The sequence below is a fragment of the Amblyomma americanum genome, chromosome 10, assembly GCF_052857255.1.
Source record: "Amblyomma americanum isolate KBUSLIRL-KWMA chromosome 10, ASM5285725v1, whole genome shotgun sequence".
NCBI classification, from domain to species: Eukaryota; Metazoa; Arthropoda; class Arachnida; order Ixodida; family Ixodidae; genus Amblyomma; species Amblyomma americanum.
Window position 1 is genome coordinate 24,590,936 of NC_135506.1, and position 27,230 is coordinate 24,618,165.

General features: G+C 50.7%; 1 protein-coding gene across 1 annotated transcript; it reads left to right on the plus strand.

Annotated features, from left to right (window-relative positions):
* Nucleotides 1-13,786: 13,786 nt before the first annotated feature.
* On the plus strand, nt 13,787-26,173 carry LOC144107103 (dual specificity tyrosine-phosphorylation-regulated kinase 2-like). The gene has a single exon (XM_077640091.1). The coding sequence runs from the start codon at nt 14,266-14,268 to the stop codon at nt 15,871-15,873; it is 1,608 nt and encodes a 535-aa protein (XP_077496217.1). The 5' UTR covers nt 13,787-14,265; the 3' UTR covers nt 15,874-26,173.
* The last annotated feature ends 1,057 nt before the right edge of the window (nt 26,174-27,230 follow it).

The following is a 27,230-nucleotide window of genomic DNA, read 5'->3' on the forward strand; positions in this document are numbered from 1 at the left end:
GGTTTAGTGTGGGCGCAGCTGCAGGGAGAGGGCTAGAGACTAATGGGATAGGACCTTATTTTTCGCAGGGTGTAACCGGATTGGTGATGATGCAATCAGCGGCGAGGGCTTGCTCCTATTGAAGAAAAGTGCAACGCTCACTGTATATGCCACATGTTTTGTATCTGCAGTCTCGTCCACAGCCGAAGAAACCGCATGGAACCGGGGTTTGTGCCCGGAGAATCTATTATTTTTTAAAAGAACGAGAAATTGAAACTCGCTCTCAATAGTATAGCTAGGTGGCTACTCAGGTCGCTTCGATTTCGACAGCTAACGACGGCATTGCGAACGCCGAGAGACAAAAGTACCGCGAAGGGGCAAAGAACAAGTGGTAGCCAGTGGTTTCCCTAGGAATTGAAATTAGAGAGGGTGTCTAAATTTCTAGGGGTAAGGGTAGGGTAGTCATTTTTGGCTGTCATCGGTCTAAAAAGTTAAGGGGTGCCTTAAGAAAAACAAGAGTGTGTAGGGAAATCACTGGACCTGCCGCGGTGGCTCAGTGGGTAGGGCGCTCGGCTACTGATCCCGAGTACGCGGGTTCGATCCCGACCGCGGCGGCCGCGTTTCGATGGGAGCGAAACGCAAAGGCGCCCGTGTGCTGTGCGATGTCAGTGCACGTTAAAGATCCCCTGGTGGTCGAAATTATTCCGGGGCCCCCCATCTCTACGGCACCTCTTCCTTTCTTCTTTCACTCCCTCCTTTATCCCTTACCTTACAGGCGCGGTTCAGGTGTCCACCGATGTATGAGACAGATACTTCGCCATTTCCTTTCCCCAAAAAACGATTATTTTCATTAAGGAAAGGAAATGACGCCTGTCTCACAATTTTCGCTGGACACCCGTACCGCGCCGTAAGGGAAGGAAAATCCCATCCCTTGCGGCGTGGTTCAGGTGTCCACCGAGATGCGCAATTTTTCGTAGACGGCCAACGCCACCGACGACACCGGCTTTTCTGCGACACGAGCTCCTTAACGCTGTCGCGTTAAAATTGTTCTGGAGCATGTTCCGGTCGCGCGTCCAAACTCACGGCCCATGGTCATCCTCTCCCCTCTCTCTACCTTGGCGAAGCGGAGCGCGCGGACCGACGGTTCGAGGTGGTGCGATCCCTCTCGAGAAGTCAGTCGGAGGAAGACGCAGCTTGATGCGAGCTGCGGCGCCTACTCTCTCTCGTCGCACTCACGTGCACGTCGACGGCTTGATTAATGGGCTTAATTAATCAATTGGCTACCGCCTTCGGCGATCGTCTCTCCCCACATGTCCCCAATCCGTCTGAATGGACTCCCTATCGAAATTATCGTGTTGAAAGGTAGCTGTTACGCCGTTTAATTAGCATGTGCGGAATCGTCCTTCTTCCGTTAGCGACCTTGTTCACTCAGTGATGTGTGACTCTAAGTTAAATGGTGCAATGTAAGAGCAAATAGTGGTGTGTTACATACGTGCAGCTACTCGCGCGATTGGTGATCAATCCCTCGAAATTTAAGCAATCTGGAGGAGAGGCGGCGAATAAGGCGCTGCATTACTTTACGGAACCCACCAAAATCGAAGCAACTGCAATAGCCCCCTGCCAGGCGGCGAATTGAATGTCATTTACGTACGACGAATGACATTGGCCTGAGATGACATCCTTGCGTCACTGTCACGTGACTAAAACTGCGCTCAAAAATCGCATTACCCGGGAAGCGTAATCGTCGGCTAATTTTTTTTCCCCAAATCTATTAATGTGTTTGACCATGCGTGGCGTATATGTGTTGAGTATGCAGCTGCAGTCTACTCTCTCCACCATCCATAGCATAGGCCTTGTTTTGCCTTCGTGCATCATTTCCAGCACGCCGCGGTTAAGGTGAGGCAGTTGCCCCGTTTCCTTTCTTCATAAACCCACCGTGGTGGCTCGGTGCAAGTTCGGCTGCTGATCCTAAGGTCGCGGGATCGAATCTCGGCCGCGGCGGCTACACCTCGATGGAGGCGAAGGGCAAGGACTCCAGCTGGCTAGCTGTGTCTTGGAATGTACGTGAGCCCTGCGAGGAATCCGTAAACGATGTCGCATTTCGATCAAAATGCTGCCCTTCGCGTGATGGGACTGTGAGGACCACGATTGTTCGAGCTGACAAGGACATCGGTGAGCCAACGGTAAAGGGTTTAATGCGGAAAAGCATGCTTTGCTGTCCTGGAATAATAATAATAATAATTGGTTTTGGGGGGGAAAGGAAATGGCGCAGTATCTGTCGCATATATCGTTGGACACCTGAACCGCACCGTAAGAGAAGGGTAAAGGAGGGAGTGAAAGAAGAAAGGAAGAGAGAGGTGCCGTAGTGGAGGGCTCCGGAATAATTTCGACCACCTGGGGATCTTTAACGTGCACTGACATCGCACAGCACACGGGCGCCTTGGCGTTTTTCCTCCATAAAAACGCAGCCGCCGCGGTCGGGTTCGAACCCGGGAACTCCGGATCAGTAGTCGAGCGCCCTAACCACTGAGCCACCGCGGCGGGGCTGTCCTGGAAGGGCAAACGGCAACCGGGCACAGGGATAACATTGAAACATTCGGCGTCCAAGTGAGAGAACTAACTAGTGAGGGTTAACCAGGCTGACGTTCGACGATAGCAAGAACCTTCGTTTTGCCATATGGAAAACCGCGCCATATATGGTGCGGTTGCCGACGCTTATGAATTTGAATAGGGCGACCGTATCGGTCAGGAAGGATAAGGGAATACCCCGGGACGCAAACGCCCCATGTGCACCTTGGGTACGGTGTTCCAGAAGCCTCCTTGGATATTAGGGTAATAGTATATATACGAAAACACTGCCTCTCTGGGCGGTGTAGATGGAGGGCTACCTAACCGGAAACTGCCGAAATAGCGTGACCGCGCAACGCAACGCCGGATAGGGCCGGGCAGTATGGCGGCGTCTGCCGAAGAGGGGATAAAGTAGGGTAAACTGAACCAGAATATTCTAGTTTAATTTAGCGAGGGGCGCCCTCCTCGACACCAGTTCGTCGCTGCCGCTTTGCTGCGTGTTTCACGTTCGCGACAAACGAACGGTGCTCGAGGCTTAATATTTACCTCAAGATACCCACGGGTAAACGACGCGAATTTTAAGGTTGCTTTTGTATTCGGAGAGCTGCTTAGCGAGTACGCGTTATAGTACATGTACGCGTTGTTTATTCATTAAAACTTGACGTCAGGCGCGGGATGTTCAAACAGGATGGTGTTGCTCACTTAAAAAATGAGTTACAAACTACGGTATTTCACGTAATACGTTACTGCGTAAGCAGTGTCGCAGTGCGAAAACTGCGCCGTCTGTAGCTTCGGAGAGAGAAGCTTGTCTCGACCTTTCAGAGGGACCAGCCACCACTCCACTTCAGTCCCCATGTATCGAGGGGACTGCCCACCCATTCACCCCACCTCCGCCCACCTTTACGCTCTGTTGGTGCGGGGCGTGTCAAGTGCGGCCTGAACAAATTAGACTGGAGGCTGTTGGAGTCTGAAATTGCAAACAACTTGCATACTGTGTCGGGAATGAACACGCTGAAAGGGTTCCCGTGGCGTGTAAGTACATTGTAGTAAGCGCCGAAGCTCCCCCCGGGTGGTTTGAAAGCTCTGTCCTTCAGTACTGGTGGAAGCTCGGTGTGGCGGAACCTGATTTGGAAGAGGGGACTTTGGATCGTGGCAACTGCAGGGTCGGAGACCCCGGCAAACGTTCAGTGCTGACGGTGGGAGTACGCTTGGAGGCCTATATGGCCAAAAGGCCGCCACTATTTGACCGTAGGAAGTTATTCTGTAGAGGGCTCACCCCTGATGCCCTGTACAATGAAGATGAATGCAAAGGGCCTGCGTTCGTCTTTGTGCTCCGTGGAGGCTCTGTACAAATGCATTGCTCTAAAGCTATAGGTGCGGAGGACCTGCGTAGAGTGTCCTTACCGTCTGCGCTCCAAGGGGTACGCCCGAACGGTCCGTGAACAACAGCGGCAAAAAACAAAAAAGAACTAAGAGACACGGACATGCGGGTGGCGCGTTGGCGACGCGCATTGCGTGACAACTCCGCACGCGGCGGCAGGGACCGCCAGGGCCGACCGGGCGCTCGCGACGCCGTTTGCGAACGTGCATCAGCTCGCACGGACCGGGGAATGACGTCAAATAGGTCAGACGAGAGCGCGCACCCGCCGGCGGCAGCAGCGGGCGGCCAAGTCAAGCAAGCCGCAGGAGGAGCGGGTTGGACGTCGCCTCCCCCTCTCGCGGTCGGAGGTGAAATCTCGGTCAAGGTTGAGGTCCTCCGTGCCACGCTGCGCGCGCGAAGACCGCTGCTGTGCGTGCGTTTGTTCCGCACTGTGTGCATAACTGTGGATGGGTGCGCGAGCGTGCCTGCCTGTGTGTCTGTGCGAAGCGGCGGCGTCGTCGCAGGAAAAGCAGTCAGCGGGACGATGTCGTGATCTGGCCTGTGTGGGACAAGGTTTCCGTGTGCGAAGAGAAGCCGCTCGCCTGCCGGAACGGGACTTTTGCGGCGCAGCCCGCCATCTCGCGTGCGGACAATAAAGCCAGTGGAAGAACACCGGGTGTACTCACTTGCGTACGCGCGCTTACAAGCAACGCGTGCGGTTGCCGCCTGGGGGGAAATATCTGTCACCTGATGGTCATCTGTGTGCATAGATATCAGCATCTTGACGCAACTTCTGACGAATGAAGCAGATTTGGAAGGTATGCTGTACGGCACTTTGAGAACAAAGACAGCAGGTGTACGTATACTGTACGGCACTTAGAGAACAAATACAGCGGGTGTACTCGTGTACACTGGTACGGGAAAAAGGCACCACGCAGTAAAGCCGAAATGTAGCTGATATGTATAAAGAGCTCCATATATGTTTCAAATTTCGTGTTCCATACTTACGCGTTCGCACGTCACCTTAAGACGATAATGGTCATCGTTGCGAATAAGCGTATAAGGAAGAGGAAGCGCGTTGTTTTGGTTGCACATACGTAGGGGCTGGTCTTTTCGGTTTAAACCAAAAAAAAGCGATTAGTATTGGCTTCAACCGATACTAGTCAGTATCCATGACATGCGTATACCACATTTAGGTGGCTGTTAAGTAGGAGTTAGTTTCAGTCAGACGAGGGAGATTGTTTAAAGTACAGGAGCGAGGGGTACTGCAGAGATGGCCTAGTATAGTTTAAGCATCCGCCTCGCATGCAGGAGGTGCGTGGTTCGATCCCCAGTGCCTCCGGGTATGCACCGGTGGTACAATGGGTGCTTGCTTTGCCTTGCCTGATGGTCGGCTTTGGGGTGAAATGTTCGGGAAATGAGTTTTTGACTGCACCTTGAGTCGACGAAAACTTCTTGTCTCATGGCGCTCTTTGGACACAGACTCCCTCGCACTATGAAGATATATGGTCATCAACAGAAGCTACGGGTGGGACGATGCACCGTTGGATTAAGTAGGGCAGCCCAGCATTTTGGGATATCGCGCCACTACCTTGCACATCCGGGACACCGGGAGGCTCAACATTCCCGCCAAACATCGTCTGCTACCGTTCACTGTTGTCACCCGCCTATAGACATGTTACTTGGTCAAGAAAGTTTCTTCATCGCATATGTAAGGAGACTGACACATAGGCGTCACGAAATAGTGCCATGTTCTAAGTAACGCGACGATTAAGCGGTACACACTAAACAAATTCTCACCCTTAAGGGTGCAAATCAGCTGTCCCCAGACGAACACCCTTTTGGGGGCTAAAAAGGGTGCAAAGAGCAGCACCCTTCAGGAAGGGTGCAAAGCATGAAAGTTTCGATGGCACGCATCAATCCAAGGCTTTTGCTTCATGGGTCAATCAATGTCGAGCACCCTTCCAACATGCATTCGTAGAGATGTTATGGAAAAATGGGGGATGTAATGGTTGCACCCTTTAAAAGGGCGTTCGTCTGGGGACAGCTGATTTACACCCTAAAAGGTGAGAAATTCTTTAGTGTGTAGTTCCATCGCTGCCGCCAACACGCAGAACACATGTGTCCCGTTCTCTAGCTCAACCCAGTGCAACAACCAATTCGCTAACATGGCGGCCCACCCCTTGGCAGTCGACTTCCGCTTGAGTTTTTGCCTGGCGGTTCCGTTATTTAACTTCCGGTATTTTCCGTTACGTATAGCCCATTCCCCGAGGCCAACAAACGGGGACAAAGGCCCGCCTCCTTCCCTTTCCTGCGTTCATTTGAAATTAAAGTAAAACCTCATTGTTCGACGAATAAATTCCACGAAATACATTCGGCGAATACGACCTACCCGCCGCGGTGGCTCAGTGGTTAGGGCGCTCGACTACTGATCCGGAGTTCCCGGGTTCGAACCCGACAGCGGCGGCTGCGTTTTAATGGAGGAAAAACGCTAAGGCGCCCGTGTGCTGTGCGATGTCAGTGCACGTTAAAGATCCCCAGGTGGTCGAAATTATTCCGGAGCCCTCCACTACGGCACCTCTCTCTTCCTTTCTTCTTTCACTCCCTCCCTTATCCCTTCCCTTACGGCGCGGTTCAGGTGTCCAACGATATATGAGACAGATACTGCGCCATTTCCTTTCCCCCCAAAACCAATTATTATTATTAATACGACCTCTTACCCCCCGAAATTCTCTTCCTGGGCCGGCCATAAATCCGTCCCTGCTCACCTATTACCCCACACTTCTCTGCTCATGTGCGGTTTATGAGCAACAGCGAAATGCTGCGTGGACGGGACAAAAGAGAAGCGAGCACTTGAAGACGAGGCGTGTGACTCAAGACACGTGCCACGTCCTATTCTTGAGTGTTTACTGTGTTTCGCCCATGTGCGCAGCAGTTATCAGTCATAAAAAGAGGACACATTGCAGAATAAAAACGAAACTGACCTCATGTTTGAACCTATGCCCTCGTGGAACATACGCTTGGACATGCAGAAGCGAATCGGGACTTTCGTCGTACAGCTAACGATAGCGGGCCACACAGTACTAGAGCTGACTGCTACCCTAAAATATAAACCTCGCCGCAAGGTCTGAACAGACGATGTGTCACAGGCAAATATTGACGCTAAAGGGGTATCTGCGGCCTGAAAAGCGCATAGGCGTCACTATGACTCAAAGGAATACTTCAGGTAGTCCACTGTATACAGCGAGGGCGCTTTGACGTGCTCTTTTTTTTCTTTATTGCTTTGACGTGCGCTTCGCGATGACTGATAATAGGCGAAGTTCAAGCGCTTGTCACTTGCCCTTGCGGGCCTATCTTTCTACACACGCTTGCAGCACTGCCGCCAGTGCGTCTCGGCGCGCGAGACGGCAGCGATAAATAAGGGCTTACGCGCTATAAAAGGCAAAATACTTTCACACAGGCGACGGGTAACGATAATGCACAAGCTGGCAGTCGCGGGACTTTCTGTTTTATTCCTAATCTCGGGTGCCACTTTTAGCTGCACTGTTACTTGCGCCGTGACGTATTCGCTGTTTACACGAGTGCTGGATAACCTAATAATTAATAATAATAATTTGTTTTTGAGGAAAGAAAATGGCGCAGTATCTGTCTCATATATTGTTGGACACCTGAACCGCGCCGTAAGGGAAGGGATAAAGGAGGGAGTGAAAGAAGAAAGGAAGAAAGAGGTGCCGTAGTGGAGGGCTCCGGAATAATTTCGACCACCTGGGGATCTTGAACGTGCACTGACATCGCACAGCACACGGGCGCCTATGCGTTTTTCCTCCATAAAAACGCAGCCGCCGCGGTCGGGTTCGAACCCGGGAACTCCGGATCTGTAGCCGAGCGCTCTAACCACTGAGCCACCGTGGCGGGGCCGATCCGCTATTACGATCCGCTTTCGCGCATGCGCATCTGCGCATGCGCTACTGGCACCTCGAGGAACCGGTTCGCGGTAGCGGATCGCCTATAGGCTAAATCTCTCTATTAGCTTTCAAAAATGTCGTAGGCCACGTAGCCATTAAGAAAAAGCCCCAGCTCGGATTAGAGGAGCGAATTCGCGAGTTGACCTCATCCAATTTAGTCGTGCGATGGTAACACTCGGCCTGCCACCATAACATGATATACACGCAAACAGCAGTTTCCTTCATTTTTCAAACCTCGTCCAATCGTCCTCAATACTTATTTTTATACTATTTTCCTGTAGTGGCGCTCGGTATGCGGAAAGAAAAACTTGTTGCTGGAAATACTAACCTCCAAGATTGCGCAGGGGGCTGTCGATAATCCTGGAGGCCATGGTAAAAACCATGTGCCCGTGGAAAGAACGCAGGACAGGTAATTGATGGCGCTGCCTGCGTAGAATGCTACGCTGTAGAATGTGTACATTCGCGACCGCATGAAGAACACGAAAAAATAGCATTCACATTCCTCGCCTAAAAAACACATAAGGGCAAACCTGCAATGGAACATTGACACCCTTCACTGCTGTTTGGAATGGAGATGCCCTTCGTTCGAAGAGGCGCAGTTGTGTATTCCCAAATCTTGACGGCGTAGATCTGTGGCGTTCACATGTGCCGTAGATTTCCACCGGAAGCGAGACAACTGATCCGACAACTGGAAAACTGCTTTGCGTTGCAGGCCTTGGCGACAGTGCCAAAAGCTCTGCAGTCATAGAGAACCCATATGCTTTCGAACCAAAACGGCAGCGTTGTCCCTCACGACAATTTAAACAGACATTCTATGATTTGTCTAAAGAAATTCTTGCAAGAGTCACCGCTGAACGGCGCAGCTGGATTCCGAGGCACGGTGCACATTACTCCTGCGAAGAAGGCTGTTTGCCAGAACTTTCGTACCCTTTCAAAAGTGCACTGGCAAAAAAAAAAAAAAACGTGTAGCGGTAGTTTGCCAGGTTGATAGAGGCGAATCCTAAGGGAAGGAAAATCTATTAAAGGGCGCACAAAATTATGATGCGGAGTGGCGAGTTCAATAAATGCGCTGGAATAGCGGGCCAGTCCGTCAGCGCGAGACAGAAATAACTGGAGGTCATTGGGGGGGCTATAGACGCCCTTTGTTCCAACGTTGATTCATCTCGGCTGGTGGCGATGATGATGAGTCTGTCTTTTGACGGTACCACGCAGACGACGGCCTTTTCCATTACTCACGAGCAACGCCCCCGACTAATATAGCTGCGGACAAATTTATTTCGATCATTACATGTAAATTCAAGCGCACTTTGCCCTGAACAAATGCGGGCGTCTTTACGCAAGCGCCCGTTTATATGGCGCAAGCGTCGCCGTAGTAGCGTTTCGCGAAGGGCAATTTTTCAATGCTGCTGTTTATCGGCGGGAAGGGGAAAGACGTGGCGTGGGTTCACAGGCGCCGCTATCTTCGAACCTTGCGCCACGCACCGCTTCGTCGAGAGCGCCGAGTTGCGTCACTGGCACCGTTCACCATAACGCATACAGAGAGAGAGATTATACCGCTGCCAGCGGCCCACGCATCCGTGATGTGTGCACTTGTAAGAGGCAGGTTTTAGGCGAGGAAGAGGAAAAGCAAATGCGGCACACAGTGGAGCGTGCGACGCCTGATAAACATCAAAGCTTGGGTGAAAAATGATTTTCACCGGCAGGGTGCGCGGTCATCGGCTGCCTACTACCGGTGTGTACAATCTATCGTTCTGCGTTGGTCCAACTGCGTAGGCTTTTAGGGTAGCGCGTCTAACCGGCTCTTGGGGGCGAGGGTGTGGAAGATAGGAAGGAAAATGTTTTGTCCGTAGCTCGGTGAGGCATATGAAGCGTCAGGGTCAACCATATTTCGCGGGAGAGAGCAAGAGATGTGATTACCTACATCCACTGTACAGCAAAGGTCTCTCCATGACCCTATAATTATGCCTGTCCTGTGCAACATATGCTGTGACATTGCAATTACTGGCCTAACCCCCCCCCCCCCCCACCCCCACGCCCAGCTATGTTAGAACTCACACCGTTACCAAATCGGTTATACTGAGTTCTCATACCCACCGCGGTGGCTCAGTGGTTAAGGCGCTCGGCTACTGATCCGGAGTTCCCGGGTTCGAACCCGACCGCGGCGGCTGCGTTCTTATGGAGGAAAAACGCTAGGACGCCCGCGTGCTGCGCGATGTCAGTGCACGTTAAAGATCCCCAGGTGGTCGAAATTATTCCGGAGCCCTCCACTACGGCACCTCTCACTTCCTTTCTTCTTTCACTCCCTCCTTTATCCCTTCCCTTACGGCGCGGTTCAGGTGTCCAACGATATATGAGACAGGTACTGCGCCATTTCCTTTCCCCCAAAACCAATTATTATTATTATTGAGTTCTCATTACACGTCCTGTCCACTGTCGTTTCTCTTTGTTTTCAGCTATAGGATATGTCATTAACTCGCATTTGCTCCCTAACGTAGGAGTCATGCTTCAGATCAATGTGTAGCTTCTCAGGAGCTAACTTGAGGCGTACAAGTCCAAGACAGTACGCAAGCAAATAAACGATGCTGCTAATTTTGAGAGTTAAAGAACGAGATATAAATAAATTTGACAATTTAGGAAGAAAAAGTCATCCACACTGTTCCCTCATGGCTGCGCCTCTGCTATCTTCTATTGCCGTGTCCCAGCTGAACGTTGGCCGTAATGTCGTAAACAAATCAGTGGCTCGCTGACGTTCTGCAGAAGGTACGAAACAAAATTACAAAGATGTGAAAGTTATTTTTGGACCCTCGTTTGGCGTGCTCTGCTTAGATACTCGCTTGATTTCATATTGTGGTGTCACCCATTAGCTGACCTCAATGTGGCGCCGGTTTTCCCGACTACATTCGTACCAAATTTATGAGCAACTGTTATCGTAGAGCGTTCCGGGTGGTGTCATAAGATTTCCCGGTGCAAGTCAAGTTGGAGGCCCGGTTTGCGACTGGGATTAGAACCGACGACATATGCGTCTTCAATTGTATTCCTTCCCAGACTACCTCTTCCCTTAAGTACCCGGGTTCGAACCCGACCGCGGCGGCAGGGTTTCGATGGAGACGAAACACAAAGGGCGCCCGTGTGCTGTGCGATGTCAGTGCACGTTAAAGATCCCCAGGTGGTCGAAATTATTCCGGAGCCCTCCACTACGACACCCCTTTCTTCCTTTCTTCTTTCACTCCCTCATTGATCCCTTCTCTTACGGCGCGGTTCAGGTGTCCAACCATATATATGTCAGACAGTAACTGCGTCACTTCCTTTCCCCAAAAACCAATTATGAAGTTTCATTTTTTTTTCTTAAGGCGCCCGTTGAGGTATCCACCGAGATGCGAGGCAGTTATTGCGCCATTTCCTTTCCTCAAAAACCATTTTTAGCATCAAAACTCTCAACCGTGCGTTGCGCTGCCTTCGGGTAGTGCCATGCGAGTTCTCCTTGCATATAGCATGCATCTGCTTGCCAAGTTTGAGGCTAGCTCGCGACGGGTATTCGAGAACCGGGAATTTCGCGTGGATTCAGCGTTCGTAGGCACGTGACCTGCGTCGCAGTCGCACGATGACACACTCGCAGCATATAATTACTTGTCGTGCCTGTGCATTTGCGGACAGCCGGGTGATGTATGCTTCAGAAAAGGGTCCTAGCGCAGAAAATGACCACTCATAGCAAGCTCACTCTCCACGCACATACAGCACCTAATTTAAAATAATCGAATTGGTTGTTGGGGAAAGGAAATGGCGCATTATCTGTCTCACATATCGGCGGACATCTGAACTGCGCCGCAAGGGAAGGGATAAAGGAGGGAGTGAAAGAAGAGGTGGCCTTAGTGGAGGGCTCTGGAATAATTTCGACCACCTGGGGATCCTTAACGTGAACTGCCATCGCACAGCACACGGGCGTCTTAGCGTTTCGCCTCCATCGAAACGCGGCCACCGCGGTCAGATTCGAACCCTAACCACTGTGCCACCGCGGTGGGTAAACACCTAATTTCATATTCTCCCTTCTGTGGTGCTGAAAAAAAGAAGAAAAAAACACGTGCACGGCATACCAGCCTTCACCAACGTTTTTTCACCACCACAATCATTCTTCTACGATGTAGTAGGTCTTCAGCGAAAAATGGAAATAAATCATGGTCGAAATTATTCCGGAGCCCTTCACTACGGCACCTATTTCTTCATTTCTTCTTTCACTCCCTCCTTTATCCCTTCCCTTACGGCGCGGTTCAGGTGTCCAACGATATACGAGACAGATACTGCGCCATTTCCTTTCCCCCAAAACCAATTATTATTATTATTAGTATCAGAAAAACGCTAAGGCGCCCATGTGCTGTGCGATGTCAGTGCACGTTAAAGATCCCCAGGTGGTCGAAATTATTCCGGAGCCCTCCACTACGGCACCTCTTCTTCCTTTCTTCTTTCACTCCCTCCTTTATCCCTTCCCTTACGGCGTGGTTCAGGTGTCCAACGATATATGAGACAGATACTGCGCCATTTCCTTTCCCCCAAAACCAATTATTATTATTAGTAGTAGTAGCAGGACATTTTATTTAAGAGCAGAAATCGACTACACACGCACACACACACAAAAAGGATACACGGTAGCCTTTCAGTCTATGCATATATCGTTGCGTGCCGAGCATCTTCGAGATAAGGTTCTTGTTGTCTGCATGCGAGAGTGCTAAATGCCGTAGTCTGGACCCAGTGCATTGCGTGCATCCGAAGAGTTCGAGCGGTTTTCAAAAAGCATTGCCGTCATTTCTGAAACCTTACAAGGAAAAATAAAAAAGCGAGAGAAGTAAAGAAACGGAGTCCAAGACGCTGGCAAGTCGACGAACATGCGGCTCACGTGCTCGCAGTTATCCGTAGTTACCGTCGTGCGACGCTTAGCGCAACGTGGCAAGCGAAGCGAGCAGCCAGGAAGAAAAAAAAAAAGGTAAACGCCGCCGCTTTCTTTGTCTGAGCATTTGTGCAACTCGGGCCAAAGTACGAATATAAAGCATGGCATATGCGCCCGTTTAGTATGCATAATACCACCGGGTGCCAACATATCCATCTTCTATTTTTATTCTGTTTTAAAGGCGCGTCTGTGCATGTTGTGTGCGGTGGTATGCGGTAGTCTTCATATCTTGCCTTTCTCGTGAATGACGCTCGTCCATTTCGGTTGAAATAGTTCCGTGTTTTCCCGGCAAGGTCAAAAACAACTTTGCCGGGAAACGAAATCGGCGAGCGATGACTTTGGGCCGACTGCTAAAGAAAACCACGTGCGAGAAATGCAACTGGAAAAAGAAGCTGCGCGGCCGGTGTTCGAGTGAACGGTGCCGGTCGTCGCCACGACGAACTTCGACGAAAGTGCGTGGCACGTAGCTGCCTGCGTGCATGCAACGGCCACTGGCTCCGTGATCCGCCGAAAACCTCGTCAGAAAAAAAAAAAAAAAACGCGCCCGCTTGACTCGTCCATGCAGCAGCGCAAAAAGTGAACGCTCGGCGCTTCTTGTGTCTGGCGTGGGCCCTGCCCCGAACAATGAACTCGCCGAGCGAGGCGGTAGGGGAAAGGAGGGGGGTGGGGGGGCTTCCCCGGAGCGGAACGAGTTAAACAAAGGCCCGCGCAGCTAAGCTAGGGCGGTCGCTCACACAGCTGTCTGTACCGGGTTGCCCACGAGGGCTGGGTGATTGCGTGGAGGTCCTGGTCCCTGAGTCACACAAGTATCAGCAGTGTGAGCGAAAACGCCACCTTGTTTACACCGTCGCATCACCACTCGCCCGCCCTTCCCTGTGTGACGGCGGCTTCTCTCTCCAAGGTGCGTTCCTGGAAGTAAGGCAGCGCCGCAGAGAGGGCTCGGCTTGGCGGCGAGCCGGATAAGCGAGCAGACGACGGCGATCACCTGGCCAAACCAGCTCGCGCGGGCCTCGCAGACGGCGGCAGTCGAGCATCGGCAGCAGCAGGCAGCGGAAAAGCGAGCAGACGCGCTCTTCGACTCTCCGGCAAGTGGCGCCGCCTGACAGGACGCGTTCGAAGCTGCGGCGTCGTCGACCCTCCTCTCCAAGTGCGTTACTCTTCGGGAGGCCATTCTCCCGGTGACCAGCTGATTGGGCGGTGGGGCCCGACCGAAGGCGTTCATTGGCGAGCGTCGCACCACGTGACTGCGAGAGGCGTCTCGCATTGGGCGGTGGCGAGCGGCGCTCGTGACGTGGCCCCCCTAGCAACAGGGGCCAGCCGGAGGATAATGGTGGCTCAGTGCAGCGCAGCCGAAGCGGCCGAGCGTCCATGTCCGCGCTAGGCCTGGGTCTCTTGTTCGGCGCGGCGGTGGCGGAGCGGGCGGCGGCGGCTGGCGGCCGCGGCGAGCGGCGGTTATGAGTTCGCGGGAGTGCCCCGCGATGCCCCTGTCGCGGACGCGGTCCCTGATCGCCAACATGAACGGCGGATCGGCGCCCTCGTCGGAGGCCGGCTACCTCGAGAAGAACGCCGCCAACAACAACAACTCGTCGGCGCTCGGCGGCAGCAACGGGTCCAGCCTGCTGCTGCCGCCCATCAAGAGCCAGACCATCGCGGGCTTCAAGTTCCAGTCGAGCGTGCACAAGCTGTTCGACGTGGACCAGAACGGTGATTCGCCCGACAACAAGGCCGGCGGCACGGGCAAGACGCTGGTGGCCACGCCGGAGCAGGTGATGAAAATGTACATGCACAAGCTGAGCCCGTACGAGCACCACGAGATCTTCAACTACCCGCAGATCTACTTCATCGGCGCCAACGCCAAGAAGCGCCAGGCCACGCCGGGCACCCCAAACAACTGCGGCTACGACGACGACCAGGGCTCGTACCTGCACGTGCCGCACGATCACATCGCGTACCGCTTCGAGATGCTCAAGGTGATCGGCAAGGGCTCCTTCGGCCAGGTCGTCAAGGCGTACGACCACAAGCAGCACCAGCACGTGGCGCTCAAGATGGTGCGCAACGAGAAGCGCTTCCACCGGCAGGCCCAGGAGGAGATCCGCATCCTGGACTTCCTGCGGCGCCAGGACCGCGACAACTCGTTCAACCTGATCCACATGCTGGAGCACTTCACCTTCCGCAACCACACGTGCATCACCTTCGAGCTGCTCTCCATCAACCTGTACGAGCTGATCAAGAAGAACAAGTTCCAGGGCTTCTCGCTGCAGCTGGTGCGCAAGTTCGCCCACTCGCTGCTCCAGTGCCTGGACGCGCTGCACCGCAGCCACATCATCCACTGCGACCTCAAGCCCGAGAACGTGCTGCTCAAGCAGCAGGGCCGCTCGGGCATCAAGGTCATCGACTTCGGCTCCTCCTGCTTCGAGCACCAGCGGGTCTACACCTACATCCAGTCGCGCTTCTACCGGGCGCCCGAGGTGATACTGGGCGCCAAGTACGGCATGCCCATCGACATGTGGAGCCTCGGCTGCATCCTGGCCGAGCTGCTCACGGGCTACCCGCTGCTGCCCGGCGAGGACGAGGCCGACCAGCTGGCCTGCATCATGGAGCTGCTGGGCCCGCCGCCCCAGAAGCTGCTCGACCAGGCCAAGCGGGCCAAGAACTTCATCAGCTCCAAGGGATACCCGCGGTACTGCGCCCTCACCACGCTGCCCGACGGCGCGGTCGTGCTCGGGGCGGGCCGCTCGCGGCGAGGAAAGCTGCGCGGGCCCCCGGGCTCCAAGGACTGGGCCGCCGCGCTCAAAGGCTGCGACGACCCGCTCTTCGTGGACTTCCTCAAGCGGTGCCTCGAGTGGGACCCCGCGACGCGGATGACTCCGGCGGCCGCGCTCAGGCACGCCTGGCTACGGCGGCGGCTACCGCGGACCCCCCAGACCACGGCCTCGGACTCGACCACCCAGCGATCCTCGGTGTCGTCGTCGCGATCGGTGATCGCGTCCAAGGCGACCCGACTCGGTGACGAGCTCGCGAGTACGCTCAAACTGCCGCAGATCGGCAACACCGTGTCGTGATGATGACCGTGCGTGGATTTATTTTTTCTTCCTCCCGCCCTCCGTCACGTCAAATTGAGACCCGGCTTCCTTTGTGTCAAAGCCCGAGACCACCATTACTCCCGCCACGCAGTGCGAAGATAGCCGCCGCCGTGAACCTGACAGGTTTTGGCGACGGCCGTCCGACCACTCAAGAACCATCCGTGTTGCGGTGCGGGTTTTGTTTTGTTCTCGGGGGGTTTTTTATGCGGTGGAAAAAAATCTGGTGTGCTGTTCCGCTTTTGGTGGTGACGACGGCCATGTGCTTTCCGACTCTCCGCTAGTGACTCAAGTCTGCGGTGTGGTGATAGACCCGTGGGCGTAGAGCGTTGTAAGTACTACGTCACCTACCTATCATGTTCACGACACCGCCAAGGCGCTCTCCCTCAAACCTGCGGAGTACCACGACGTATCGTGAAAAAAACAAAGGGAAAAACGCGAGCGGACAAGACCAACCTGGCCTGTGTCGGCAAGTCGAGCTACATCCCTCTTCTAATTCCTCCGCCCCACTATCTCTTTCGTTTCTTCCTTCATCAAATGAATTTTTATAGTCCAATTTATTGGCCAATCGATTATAATGAGGCCCGCTCGTTCACAAACGGAGCCTGCTTTTGTTTCTTCTAACCCTTCGTTCGTTATACGAACGCGAGCGCATGTAAATTTTTAACCTTTCCCAAAGAGCTTTCTTTTGGGCGGAGGTTCCTTTGTTTTGGATGCCCTGTTCTCGTAGCACACACCTGTCGTCAAATGACGATACAGCACAGCGCTGGCGGTCGGTTGTGCTCAGAATTCTCGACGACGCGGTGGTTTGTGTGTGTGCGCGTGTCTCACGATTTCTGTGTAGTGTGTGTTTTCTTTCTGGGTTGAGTCAGGGACGAACGCATTTTTAGGCGCCCCCTCGTATTGCCCGACCTCGCCCGGTTTTTGACCTCATTTGACCTCTGTGCTGGCACTGCCGTTTTATTTAAAATGAATTGATGCACCTCTTTTTTTTTTCGTCATGCATGAACTTTGTACGCGAGAACGGTTGTAAGAAAGAAATCGGGTCTGCAAAAGCGGAAAAGTAGGGGTTGGGCTCGGTTGATGAGGGTCTTCTTGACGAAGAGGAAAAAAAAAAATTGAGGAAACGCAAAAAGGAACGCGATTGGCGAAAGAAAAAAAGGAACCAGTCCGCAGATCTGTGATATTTTGTGTACGGTCGGCGTTTTGTGCGCTGCTAGCCCTACTTGAAGCCCTACATTTTTATTTCGCTCGGCGCGGTGCGTCTTTGTTCTCTTCCTAATGCACGTTCGTTCTTGCCACCCGCTCCTCGGGTTGGTTGGCCGCCGCGTCGGTTGCGCGGGCACTTTTTCGTTCTCTCTCTTTTTCTTGGTTGGTCGCGAACTCCTCTTTCCGGTTATATTTGGGTTGGAGCGAGGTGCTTGGCTAGTTTTTCATTTTTTTTCCTCCTCCTCCTTCTGCCCTCTCTGCTTGCGGCTGCCGCTTCTCTGTGCGTGAAAAGAAAGACTAGGCTTCGCGCCGCGGCGTCTCCGAGCGTTGCTCGAGGCCCAAGAGGGCGCATTGTCACCTAGCCTTAGCTGTCCTCTCTGTCGATGATGGTTCTCGGTCGCGGAGCCGCTGTTTTTTTTTTTCCTGCCCTATCTCTGGAAAGGTTGGGAAACAAACAAACAAAAAGTGAGTCACCGGAGCTGGCTTCTCGCGGTGAACAAAGTGGGCCGCCATGTTGGATGCGTGCCCCCCTTCCTCGTCGGCGATCGCTAGCCGCGCTGTGCGTCGGCTGCCTCGTGTTTCCGTTACTCTTAGCGGTAGTTTTTTTTTTTTTTGCTCTTTCACTTTTGGGCGTCATTTTGAATGTCGAGGATTGTGGTGAGCGTGCCTGATTAGTGGCGTATTTAAGTTTCACTTCGTCCCGCCTTTTTTTTTTTTTTTGTCGCAACCCAGCTCGGTAAAATGAGAGAATACTCATGTTTTTTTCCTTCCTAATCGTGGTGACGGCTCGACGCTCTAGCTAGACCAAAGAAGTATCGGAGGAAACAACACTACTCAATGTTGCGAGAAAATAGCAAAAGAGCGGCGTCCCTTTGATTAGTACCCCCCCCCCCCCCGTTTTTTTTTCGTCTTGCCCAACGTTTTCAGTCGCGTGGGATTCATTTCGCCCGTTTTCGTTGCAAAGACGGAGAAACGAAGGAACTACTGCCAATGTCCTGTGATAATTGCAGACTATTTCTCAGCGCAGTGTTTTGCGTGCGCCCCTTTGAACTGCACTTGGCGGGTGTCACTTAGCGCAATTATCAGTGTCACTTTGACTGCGCGATGCCGCTGACTTTTCGCAAGTACAACGTTCCACAATGCTTGATTGAATGAACTCTGGGCAACGGCGTCGCAAAACACAGAGGCTGGGGCGGTGGGGGGTCAGTTGTTTGTCGGCCTCCCTCCTTTGGTGGCTTTGGCTACAGCGCAGCTTCCTTGACTCAGGCACCGGTGCCCACGCATTGTATGCTTGTGCGAGCTTGAACAAACTACAAAAGAAAGGAAGGCAGATGTTGGGAATCGTTCCTGCCTTTACCCAGTTGCCTGCTGCAAACAGCTGGTGTCGACGGGTCTCTTGTTTTTAAAACCCTAACCAATCGTGTGAACAGTTGATTCGGACGTAAAAAGGCGACTAACGTCTGTGGTTGTGAGATTGTGGTGCTCTTGTAGGCATTCTTTTCATTGTCCTTCTCTCCTTGTAGATAGTCTGTAGATCTGACTTAATGTGCTGTCTTGCGTTTTGGACGATGGGTGTGCATGGGTGTACTATCTTTAGCACCACAGGCTTTACTCCCCTTCTGTGCCATGTCCCCTGACTGTTGAGCATTGTGGGAGTTTTTTTGACGCATGTATTCATGCCAAGCATTGGAGAAAAGATGGCAGTGTGAAGTGCTGTTCATATTGTTTTCCTCAGCTTTAATCATTTTGTTGCACTCCATTTAGTTGCAGAGTGAGGCCGATGCTGCAGTTTGGGCGTCTCGCTTCCTTTTCATTGTGAAAGGAAGAATTGTTGCTCCCTTGCACTCTCGTGAGCTCACTGCAACTTTTTTTATATTTGCATTTTGTCGCCACCATGCTTTCTCTGCGTGTTTTGCAGTGAAGCGCTAAATCAAGCACTTCAACATCTTGGCAATGGGAGCATTTATGTTGCTGCATTCATGTACAAACAATGGTGACTTCACTGTTTGTTAGTGTTTTGGCATCATGAACGTAGTTCATGCAATTGGGTTTTTAAAACAGGCAAATGAAGTGTAGTGACATGAATCTCTTTTTAGAAGCCTTTTTGTGGGATTGCTTTCTGCTTGCGTAGCTTGAATAGCAGGTGTTCCAGCTGATGTTGTCAGTAGCACAGGTGCAGAGGGTTTGGGAGGGCAGTCGGTGACCGATTGGTTGTTGGCAAACATTGTGGCAGCTCCAAAGTGGCTGGCTCCCAGTGTGTGTGCTTGTGGGGCCACACGACAGACAGCTTCCCTTCCAGTCGGGCAAGGGGTTGAAGACCTCCGGCGCTTTTCATTAGTCAGCCGTTGCTCTTTCAGGAACACCTCCCCGCCCTATCCCTGGCATTGGATCCTTGCCCACTCGTATGGCCCCCGCCGCTTGCCGGCACATCAAGGCCCGCCGTTTGCAGTTTAATTTGGATGGCAGAGCTGGGAGCCTTACTGATGCGTGCGGTCTCTTTCGAGTCTCCCTTCTTCCGTACGGAAGAAGCCCCCCTTTTGCTGCCCCACTGTCCCAGTTTGCTCCACCGGAAACGCTGGCAACTGCTCCCTTCTCTTCCTTGCCGCTCTGTCTTTGACGGTGTTGGTGGCGCGAGAAGCCTGGCTCCCCTGGGCCCTTTTTATAGCTGCGTGCAGCTTTTGTTCCGGTGGGGCCGTTTCTCGCTTGTGCTGGGACCACCTCTTTTGAGATCCGCAGCTGCCCTGCCGTGTTGAGCACTGTTGAGCAGGGACTGCATAACGCGAACAACCGTGTGCTGTAATCGCAGCTAGCCAGTGCAGTGTGCTTTTTGTACGGGCCTTCCCTTTTCTCACGCACTGACTGTTGTGACTGTGGATTCCACTCTTGCTGGTTTTATTACGTCGTGCCATCTTATATGCACTCATTCTCCCGGGCGTTTGAGGAATCTTCGTGTTTGCATAATGCCGTGTGTGTGTGTGGATGCTGTGAGGTTTGTCTTTGGGTACAGACGCATCGCACACTATGCTTCCCTAATTCTAGCCACTCTCCCCATCCTTTCTAATGAAATGCACGAAAAAAAAATTCTTTTACTCTTTTGCTTTAAGTCTGAGCACCTCTCAACCCTCTCTCATGCGGGGAGAAACTGTGAGGTGCTGAGATTTGACCATATGTGGCTATAACATTGCCAGGAAAAGCTCTAAGACGAGAAATTGTTTTTCACGCTGCACCACAAAATTGCAGCTCTTGTTTGGTTGTGTTTGTGCCTCATTAACCTGCATCCCTGTTCTGCCGCACAGCTGCACTGTTTTTCCCAATGTTTGCTCTGTCGCATCTGCCATGCCGTTCTTATGGGTTTCTGTTTTTGCATGTGCTTGCGCTAGGTACTTACACTGGTGCTACATCATAACCATCAATTGTAGCCAGTAGCTGGTAAGCGCAAATTTTTTAACCCACGAATTTGAACAGGTTTTATGCATAGCAGTGCACCTTGCTCGATCAGACCTGTAAGGTAGGCATGCCTTCTGCGAGTCGCTTGTGATCAGCCAGTCTCGAGTACCTATGTCGAAAGCAGTCCTTTCTGGCTGACTTTCACACTAGTTGAGAGCCAGTTTGTATGCAGCCTTGCTTCCTGCATTTCATTTGCATTGTGGAAGCACGTAATGTTTTTAGCAGTGCTTTTAAATTCCAACTAATTGGCAAAGGTGAATGTAAGAAGTAGCAGGCAGGTGCTGGCAGCATTGAACAGTATTTATTTGCTTCTCTTGGGTGAATCCTGGTTGCAACCATGTTGCTGTAGGGATAGAGCTGATTCCAAAAAAGTGAAATTGATGGTATTAGATGAGGATTTGTTTATATTTTTGGTCTTGCTCGGTAAAGCCCCAATTAGACCCCAGGATGGAACCGTGTTGTGAACATTTTCTGTACTATTCCAGAGGTAGCATTGCTTCATGTAGAGTTAATCCTATTAGGCTGAAGGGCATGGCTTCTGCCATGCACACAAGTGTTAGGCTACAGTTGATAATGTATAGGATGTTGAATGCCTTGAGGAGGAGAGCAGCAGAGATGTTTCATAGTTGTGCTTTACAGGCATGCCTGAAACTTTCCATGGGAGCAGGTTTAAAGGGTCACACACACTTGCCGCATTATTGAACTGTGCTCATTATCTTGCTTGAGAGTTTCGTTTATGAGGTCACTGTTTTTTTGCTCACAAAGCTAGCTGAAGTGTGCGCAGTAGTCATAATTGCAGGTGTGATCGAAAAGGATGGCTATGAAAAATTTATGGTTTATGGGGTATAATGTCCCAAAAGCGACTCAGGCTTTGAGGGTCACTATAACGGAGGCTCTGGGTAATTTTGACCACCTGAGGTTTTTTAACGTGCACTGGCATCGCCAGTCCAAGGGCCTTTAGCATTTCACCTTTATCAAAATACGAGCACCGAGGCATTCGTGTCAGCGGCCAAGCACCATTATCACTGAGCCACATTGGCGGCTTCGCTTGAGATTGAAAAGATTCGTTGCAGGCTTGCTTGAGATTCAGTTGGATATAGCTAAGGTCGCGAGGATTGTAAGCATTTCTTCTGCGCATTTGCATGGCAGTAGCCTCATGGCTTCAGAAATTGCATAGAATTCGGCATGCTTGGTGTAAATGAAGCAGAACAGTGTGGAGGTGCCTTCAGCTGGTCCTACGATCGTTACCTCGCACTGAAATGGAGCACTGCCCGCACCTACAAGACCAGAGACACAAAATTTCGAAGTTCAGTTTGTTCATTTGGACAATATGCATGCTGTCATGAGTGCGTATACCTGATGAGGTATCCTGAAATAGTAATTCTAATGGAACTTGTGCTTTAAAGTTTCGGTTTTATCATACACGATAGAAGTGGGAGCTGTACAATGTCATTTGTAAGCACATGGCTCGTCGTGTGTGCCCACAATTCCGTAATCATAGCGGGCTGTCAGCTACTCTGCTTCACATGTGGTGCACGCAGTCTCAACAGCTCTGGGAGTTACGAATGAGGATGAATTCAGGGTTCAATGGTAAAGGAAAGTGTATTGGAGCTTTATTTAGTAGGTCGGTGTAGTGTAAGCAGTCCTGGAAAAATATGCATAGCTGCTCACTTGACTGGCCATTTTCGCTTTTTTCAACCATCGCCCAGTGGTTAAGGCGCTCGGCTACTGAGCCGGAGTTCCCAGGTTCAAACACGACCGCGGCAGCTGTGTTTTTGTGGAGGCAAAACGCTAAGGCGCCCGTGTGCTGTGCGATGTCAGTGCACGTTAAAGGTCCCCAGTTGGTCGAAATTATTCTGGAGCTTTCCACTACGGCGCCTCTCTCCCTTTCTTCTTTCACTCCCTCCTTTATCCCTTCCTGGCGCGGTTCAGGTGTCCAGGGATATATGAGACAGATACTGCGCTATTTCCTTTCCCCAAAACCAATTGTTATTATTATTAACAGTCGCCCTCCTTCAGGACATTAGCATGCCATTTTTTGTGGTCGCCATCGTTGTTAGCTGGTTTGGATCCATTGATCTCCAGCTTGACCCTTTTCTCACCACCAGAGACGGTGGCCCTTTGCTTATAGATTTCCTAATCTCATCTCTCTACCTGCCTCTCCTGTCTCTAACTGCATTTTTCCCTTCTTTTCATATCCAGCTGGTCCCTGCATTGCAAGTCCTGCACACATCCATTTTGTCCCCTTAAGTTAGATCAATCGGGTACTGTCAACTTATAATTTATGCTGCTCACATTCGCTTTAATGTCACACCCGCTTTAAGTATTTTCCTAAAGTTTCCTTTTCTTTTTTTGACTGTTCAGTTTTGGCCCTGTAAGAGTAATGGCAGAATGCGGGAGTTGACTACTTTCTTCATAGAGATTTTGGTAAGCTGATGTTCATTACTTGGCTGGGTCTAGCAAATGCACTCCAACCTAGTCTTATTTTCCCAGTGATTTTTCTCCTGTGATCCGGGACGTGCTCACTGTTTCCAGTAATTTATTAATATTTTTGCTCCTTTCACCTGGCTTTTAAACATTGCCATTGTTTTCTTTACACTAATTTTCAACTTGGTTGCAACATGTCACCCAGCTCACTTGACTGAAGTGTCAAGGGAAGAGAAATGAGGGGCTCATTATGACACATAGTTGGCTTCCTTCTTATGACTGAACAGTGTCATGGGCAGATCTGAAGCTGCTGATTTATACCCTATGAAAGGGTTACTGGAGACAAAGTTTGCCTATATTAAAGGTGTTTTTGTTTTGTTTTTTAAAGATCTGTGAGGTTTAACATAGTGTCAGTTACTTACAGTCAGTGGTCACGGAGTCCATAATGCAGTCAGCATAGTCTTAACATTATGGGTTTGAATTGATTAGCAAAAACAAAAAAAAATCAATTTTTAACCTCAAATTTGTTAGCAGTGCATAGTCTGCTGGGCATTTCTTATGTGACTTAAAGACTTGAATGAAAGGTGGTCTTTTTAATGCAGTTACTGTTGAGAGGGCCTAACTGTCAATTCCAATAAACTGGAAGTTCAAATTAAAGAAGTTTGAATTAATGAGAGTCCAATGTATGCCTTTAGCTGCCATACGAATGGCAACAGGCACACAGAAGCCAAAACAGTCAAATTTTACCGAAGGCACGAATTTGATGGAGTTTACTTTATTGTCCTTTTTTTTCTTCCAATTTCTTTAGCACTTCTAATATTTAGACTTGCAACAGTGGATTGATATTGCCTCCTTCTTGACCCATTTTTGATTGGTACAACCTCAACTATGGTGGTTGTGCAGTCTCTGCACACAGTTTCAGAAATCGAGTTTGTGCTTGACAGTTTCATTACGTTACGCTTGCATGGCTTGTAATGTTCTTTGCTGTAAAAGAAAAAAATCAATGCCATCTGAAGGGCTGGTTACATCTCTGTGTGGCCTGATTGATGATATAAATGTAACCTGTTGCTTGGGTCCACTGAAAAGTCCAGCGTTGCCCCAGTGGTATTATTTATAGTGTCTATAGGTGTTTTTAACTTCAAAAATTTGCAAGTCCTGCATTCACTGCGTAGTCGAGGCATTTAGGAAGTCCATGTTTTGAAAATTGTCTTGCAAGCATCACGATCACCAGAGAGTAGGATATTACGCTGGCATTATGTCAGGTCTTTCTTGTGAATTAGTGTTATGCTAGCGTTCTTTAATATGTCTAGCAGAATTGGGGTTATGAGGCTATGCGTACACAAGTTTGCTGCCTAGATTTACATTCACTGCCTCCTAAACTGAAGCTTTCTCCCTGGACATTGCTTGCAAAGCCATTCTTACTTTTTCTGCTGAAACAGCTGAAATTTCTGTGTATAATTTTTCGCCTATATTGGCAAACCTGTCCAAAGTGCGAATGGGATGGTTGCCTGGGTGTCCACATGGAGTGGGACAGTTACTACACTTTCTTTCCTAATATGCAGTTGTTATTATCATTGCTGCATTATTATTGTACTTCAGTGCTTTTTTAATCTGGTATGTTATGCATCTTGCTATCGCTTGCTTTCCGTGGACTTTACAGCATTGTTGGAAATTCTGCTGATTACTTACCTCCTTGCACATTTCTTGCACCAAACCACGTATAGCTGGCATGCTGACATGACTGGGTTGTAAGGGAAAGCCTTTGAAGGCAAGGAAGTGGTGGCTGTACTGAAATGTGTATCGGTTCGAAAAGGATGTATTTTGGGATATTTTTGAGCAAGAAATTCTCTATTGAAGGGCTCAGCACATTTCATCTATGTCCATATCATTCATTTTTCGCGTTTTTCTTTCCATTCGCTTGCTTTTTTCTTCCCTTTAGTAGAAGCTCTGCGCCTTTCCTCTAGGAATCAGCGGTATTAATCTTGACGCAGCTTAAGGTGGTCCATGCCAGACGCCAGGGGCCCTTGTTTGGCTTGCTCAAAAACCCGCCTGTGCTGTTGCTCGGTGGGCCCAGCATTTAAATAGCTCCCACGCAGCTCTTCTTCGCCCTGTCAGGGCGCGGTGTCGATGTGTGCGGCACCCCTGGCCGTGGTGGCTTGGTGTTGTATAAGTTGTCGTGCAGCCAACACCGATCTCTCCGGGGCTGTCGTCTTCCAGTGGTGGGGTTGGTTCTATTTAGGAAGAGGGCCGCAACTCTCTGCGACATTGTGGCGGCCGGGTCACTGGAAAAAAAATGGCTCTGTTCTCGTCCCCGTGCTGGCGTAATCGACCGTGCCTGGTTTATCCGTGTTTTTTTTTTTTAAGTCTTAGTTGCCACTGTTGAAGCTCTCGTCAGCGTTATTGGCAGCTAAGTGCTTCTGCCTTCACAAAACGGCAAAAGCCTCGTGACCATTTTCTGTCTTGTGGTTCTCGTTTTGCGTTGCAGCATGCGTTCTTTCTCCGGAGGGTCACCATGTTTTCTTTGGCGCGAACTCACTCAGCGCTTCTGTCTCTCTGCATTGTGTTGAAAGAGGGAGTGCTTTGTCGGCATGGTCGACTTAGAACGAACCTAGAAGGCTGGTTGCCGCATTTGGGATGGGGAAGCAGAACAGCTAGCCAATGTCACGCGTTTGCTAAGACCGGCTGCGAGTCGCTTTTTCTCTTTGCTGACAAAGCACTACACTCTTGGTGGTCTTGCCAAGAAGGCGCGACAGGGTGCGGCTTAGGCTCTGTTATTTTATTTGCCATAGCTGAGACGCTCTCTGCAGGCAGGATTGCGGTAGCTGGGGCAGGCAGGAATAGGCTTTTTCTTACATGCCTACTGCATAGGCCTATTGGTCCTCATGCAGGCTTCCCTGAAATTCGTGTCTTGAACAAAACATGTTTCCTTTGTTTTTTTTTTGTTCTTTGTTTTTTTTTTTTGCTCTGGGCAATGTCTTGCTTGTGGCGTGGTCACTTGCAGGGTGACCCATGGAGTTCTGTGCAGTTTGGTCTACATACACACATCTTGTGGGCGTTTGTTAAACTGTGTATGCTTTTGCTTGTCGCTCATGTGAACTTTGTGAGTCGTCGTATTCTTGTGAAATGATGGTTGTTGCATTTGATGTATCTTGTGTGCAAGGGCATTAGAGGGTGGCCAAGTGAAGCTTTTGTCATCTTTTTGAAAAGTGGCATACCATTAGTAACGAACTAGATGGAGCAGTTTTTTTTTTTTGCTCGAATTTCTTTTTTCCTTTGCATTAATTGGCAATGCCTCTTCTGGTATAAATTTTTATTAGAAAAGGTGTGAACAGCAAATCCTATAGGTAGGCAAAGTGCGCTGTTCCATGGTAGTGCTACATTTGGCATCAACTCACACTAATGAACTTTGCTTGTTTTGAATGCATTAAACTGCTGGGCTGCTTGTTGACCTTGCTCGCCTAGCTGCATCATTTGGAGCAACTGTACACTTGTTAGGGACCCATAAGTTGGTGCGTGGACCTCTCTGCAACACACCACACAGCTCTCTGGTCTCGTGTTGAGCTGCACTTTCGGAGCTGTATGCTTTGAAGGCGTCTGGCATTGTTGACTTTCCGTTCCTCTTTTTGCAGCGTTCAAGTCGATAGGTCGCGTGTGTGTGTGTGTGTCAATGTGAGGGGGCAAGGCACTGCTCGGTGACTGTGCACTTAGCCTTGCCCCCCTTGTCACGTGTCTTAGTAAAGTGAAACCACTGCCTGGTGGTTCTTCACCTTGGGCTTATTTGTTTTTGTTTTTCTTGGTCTGGGTTTTCGGGGAGGAGGTGACGATGCTCTTTTTAGTCAAGTGCAGGTGCCACGTGGATCCGTGCACCTTCAGCCACGGGCGGCGTCAGTGTTGTCTGCTGAGCCCTGTGTACAGAGGACGCTTTTGTGAGTGCTTAGTGAATTGTGGAATGCGGCGTCGTGGACCGTCACTTACTGTTGTTTCTTTTTTTTTGCGAAATAGTGGCAGTGGAAATAGCATGTGTGTGTGTGCGTGTGCATTTTAGTGTGTGCGCGCGGTTGCTATGTGAACTTCCAGCATTGTACATATGTGGACTGGAATTAAACAATGTGTGATGAACTTTTACACACTTACGCTTCCAGTCTTCCTCTTTACTTGGCTGTCATGGCAGTGAGCTGGTTTGGTGGCCAATTCAGCCGTGCTCTGGCCTTCCAGAACATGGTGGAGAAAGTGATTAGTCAGGTAGCTGTGGCTCG

Bases quoted from the DNA above. Each gene is read 5' to 3' on its own strand.
- LOC144107103 (XM_077640091.1), top strand. From the start codon at position 14,266: ATGAGTTCGCGGGAGTGCCCCGCGATGCCCCTGTCGCGGACGCGGTCC.